We start from the raw sequence: 3,290 nt of genomic DNA on the forward strand, positions 1-3,290 counted from the left end.
CATTGATGGATATTTGAAGCTGTTTATAAAGTATATTTCAGGTTTTCAACAACTCTGGTCTGACAAAGGTAATGTTTCTGTTCTTCATTGTTTATAGAAGAACTATATAATTCTAAGAACTGCTGGCTGTTATAATGTAACCTTTAAAAAGTGCACCTTTTAAACTTTTTTTAATGCTTTTTTTTAATGTTTAATACATTGTTTAGTGTGTTTAGTGTATATAATGTGTATAGTGCCTTCTAATAAGGCACTATTGATTTTATTAACCAAAGCAAAATTTATTAGTTATTTGGCAATTGGGCTTACTAGGCTCTATCTGGCATGGCTTATGTAGGTTATGGTATATCTATCTCTGAAAATTGATAGCACCTTAATGTTATTAAATCTCTCTAGTGTAGTGTCTCATCTCTGCTGATGACTATCCAACAGCTAAAGCACCTTGTATGCTTCAATTTAAAATGAAAGATGAAATTGCTGCCACAGTTTTCTTCATCACAAGGCTAGTGAAAAGGGAAGATAAGCTGAGCAAGTGTAAAATGGAGAAATTTGCAGCTAAGTTGACAACAGTACTGTTTGAAAAGTATAAGAATCACTGGTACTTGGACAATCCATCCAGAGGACAAGCCTTCAGGTAAGAGGAGTCTTAGTAGAAGGGGAGGGGGAATGGAATCTTTGCATGACATTCAAGATGTGTTGAGTAGCCTTTCAGTGGCTGGAGCCCTGAAATTGGAAATAAGTGACAGAAAAGTGAAAGAGAATGATTTAGCTTTTCCTTAAGCTTGAGGAAAGGAGTGAAAACTGGTGAAGGTGCGCTTATATGAAAGTTGCTTCAGTGTGTGTCAGTGTAGGTATGACTAGAGACCTGAGGTGGAAATCTTAAGAAGATAGGCACCAAGTGTTTTGAGTAGTCATCGTCAGACTTCTTGACTTGTCAAACGAAAAATTCAAGTGGTCTTAAACTGAATTGTGGAGTTATTGCAACTGCTTTTAATCCTCTTGAAAATCACCCATGAAGCAAGTTGCTGCATTAAGTATTTAAAATGAACAAAACATTGTTTGGATGTATCAGTCAGCTTATTGGGCTAAATTGCTGATTGGTGCTATAAGTGAGAACTTGCATCAACAGCCTGAATATGCTGTGCAGAACTTGCAAAATTGAGGTCAAATCTTAAATCCACCTGCATTTTGTCCTTATTAGGTGTATAAGAATAAACAAACATCAGACAAGAGATCCTCTGCTAGAGCAAGCTTGTGTGGAGAGTAATGTGGACTTTAATAAGCTTGGTTTGCCAAAAGAGATGACACTATGGGTTGATCCTTTTGAGGTGTGTTGCAGGTGAGTTGAAAAGCTGTGGCTAATGCATGCCACATGTTAGGTACAAACGTGATTAACTCCAAGGATGTTATTACAGCCTGTATGTACTTACTAGTGTCAGCTGACTACTAACAGAGGTCTATACTGCAGAGCTGTATTTTCTAACACAATCACTTTCAGATATGGAGAGAAGAATCAGCCCTTCACAATTGCGCACTTTGAGGGAGAGGAGAACCCAGAGCTTCCTCAGCAGATCAGCTATGCTGCTGAGAGAGCAGCACTAGACTATCATTCTGGTGTTTCTTCAGATGAGGAGAGCTTCAACAGGGAGCCAAAAGCTATCCCTACTGTCAGCAATCCTAACAGTGTTTACCAGGTAAGCATGTAGCAATGGTATGTAGCTCTGAAGTAAAGAGCTACCGTCTGCCCTCTAGGTTCCCTCATAAGGAAATGCAGTAGACTTGACACTTGATGGCCGGCCTAACCCCCCCTTTTCCAAACACACGTTAACATTATCTTATTTCTTGCTGTTTAGTTCAGTGACTACTACAAGGCACCCATACAGTCCTGGTCCCAGTATCTTCGTAGGAAGACCTATATGAATGATGGCTCAAACTATATCCACCACAGGGGTCACAAAGTCTACAGGGCAACAGCTGCTTTCACAGGACTGCATGTTGATAGATACCACTGGGTCAACACCAAGCGGTAGATCCATGGTTGCCCCTGTTACAGACTATTGAAACATTGAGCTATGGTATGGGATGAAGGCTGGCACTACAGAATTTCATAAAAACAGAAAGCATTTACTGTCTAATCCCTGTCTCTTACTTTGTGCATCTGAAACTTTGGGGTTTTATTATAGAACCTTTTAAATGTTTTATAATGTTAACAAGATTTAAAATTAATGTGTAAGTTAAAAAGGAAATGCATATATCAATAAATCTGCTCATGTTTTTTTTATAAAAGCTGTCTGATCTGCTATCAGTGCCCAGAAGGGAGTTAAAATGCTTTTCAGTGGAAACATAAGCAAGTCAAGGACGATAGAAATGCCCTCCAAGTTGCTTTGAATGATAGTCTGCTTCCTTCTGGAGAAGGTAGCAAAGGCAGCTACACTGTGAGCAAAACATGTACATGTCACAAGCAGGATCACCTCTGTGCTCCCTCTTGAGTGTATCCTAGCACATCTTTCAATTATGATGGGAATAATCAGGAGACCAAAGGCTGTAATCAACTGTTCTCACAGTCATGTCTCAGCCATGTTTCATCATAGTCCATATTTCTATGGAACAAAATTACACATCAGTTGTGTAACTTTGCATAACAATTTGTCCATAAACTTGGTGTTGCTAGGGTTTGGTAGGGAAAAGTAAAAAATCCTGCACTTCCTGTCACTAGAGATAATTTCCCTTTTTTAAAAGACTTTATTTTAAAAGTCTATTTTTGTTTTGTGTTTGTGGTTTGCTTTTTTTTTTTAATATATGGATATTGCAATCTGTGGGGTGTTCATTAAATTATGTCAAGGTGTGAGGAGGGATTTTTTGATTATTGTAAGTGAGAAGCAGTGTTTCAAATTACTTGCATCTTTGATAATAGAACTTGCATTCTAATGCTTTAATCCCTTTACTGTAATTACTAGTGGCTTTTTCCAAGCAAAATCAAAATAAGCATCTGTGTATAGGGTGAAGGTGTAAACAATTGATTCAGTGCTTCTGAGAGGATGGAGTAGATCATTATTCATGAAGTAATAATAATCTGACTGCTTACCAGTGTTGAATACATTGATGTATAATGAGGTGACAGCGTTAATGTTGTAGTATTCAGTGACTCGTGAAATAATTTATATCTTCTCCTGTGCCTCCATGAATCCTTGCGTTGGTAGGGAAGGAAGGATCATGGGTAACTGCTCTTTTCCCTGTTGCTTTTTGCCTAAACCAGAGGCTGTGGTGGTCAAAGAGGTGATGTTTCTCTGATT

General features: G+C 38.2%; 1 protein-coding gene across 1 annotated transcript; it reads left to right on the forward strand.

The window, feature by feature from the left end:
• Positions 1 to 458: 458 nt before the first annotated feature.
• On the forward strand, positions 459 to 2,027 carry BTG4 (B-cell translocation gene 4). The gene is made up of 4 exons (XM_010023334.1): positions 459 to 631; positions 1,199 to 1,336; positions 1,496 to 1,691; positions 1,851 to 2,027. The coding sequence occupies exons 1-4, from the start codon at positions 459 to 461 to the stop codon at positions 2,025 to 2,027; spliced, it is 684 nt and encodes a 227-aa protein (XP_010021636.1).
• Positions 2,028 to 3,290: the final 1,263 nt, after the last annotated feature.

This window comes from Nestor notabilis, unplaced genomic scaffold (assembly GCF_000696875.1).
Source record: "Nestor notabilis isolate BGI_N333 unplaced genomic scaffold, ASM69687v1 scaffold20251, whole genome shotgun sequence".
In the NCBI taxonomy this organism is placed as follows: Eukaryota; Metazoa; Chordata; class Aves; order Psittaciformes; family Psittacidae; genus Nestor; species Nestor notabilis.

Excerpts from the sequence above, each read along its gene's own strand:
- BTG4 (XM_010023334.1), top strand. The coding sequence starts at position 459 with ATGAAAGATGAAATTGCTGCCACAGTTTTCTTCATCACAAGGCTAGTG. Across the intron at positions 632-1,198 it reads TCCAGAGGACAAGCCTTCAG|GTGTATAAGAATAAACAAAC; the intron begins GTAAGAGGAGTC and ends TGTCCTTATTAG. Across the intron at positions 1,337-1,495 it reads CCTTTTGAGGTGTGTTGCAG|ATATGGAGAGAAGAATCAGC; the intron begins GTGAGTTGAAAA and ends AATCACTTTCAG.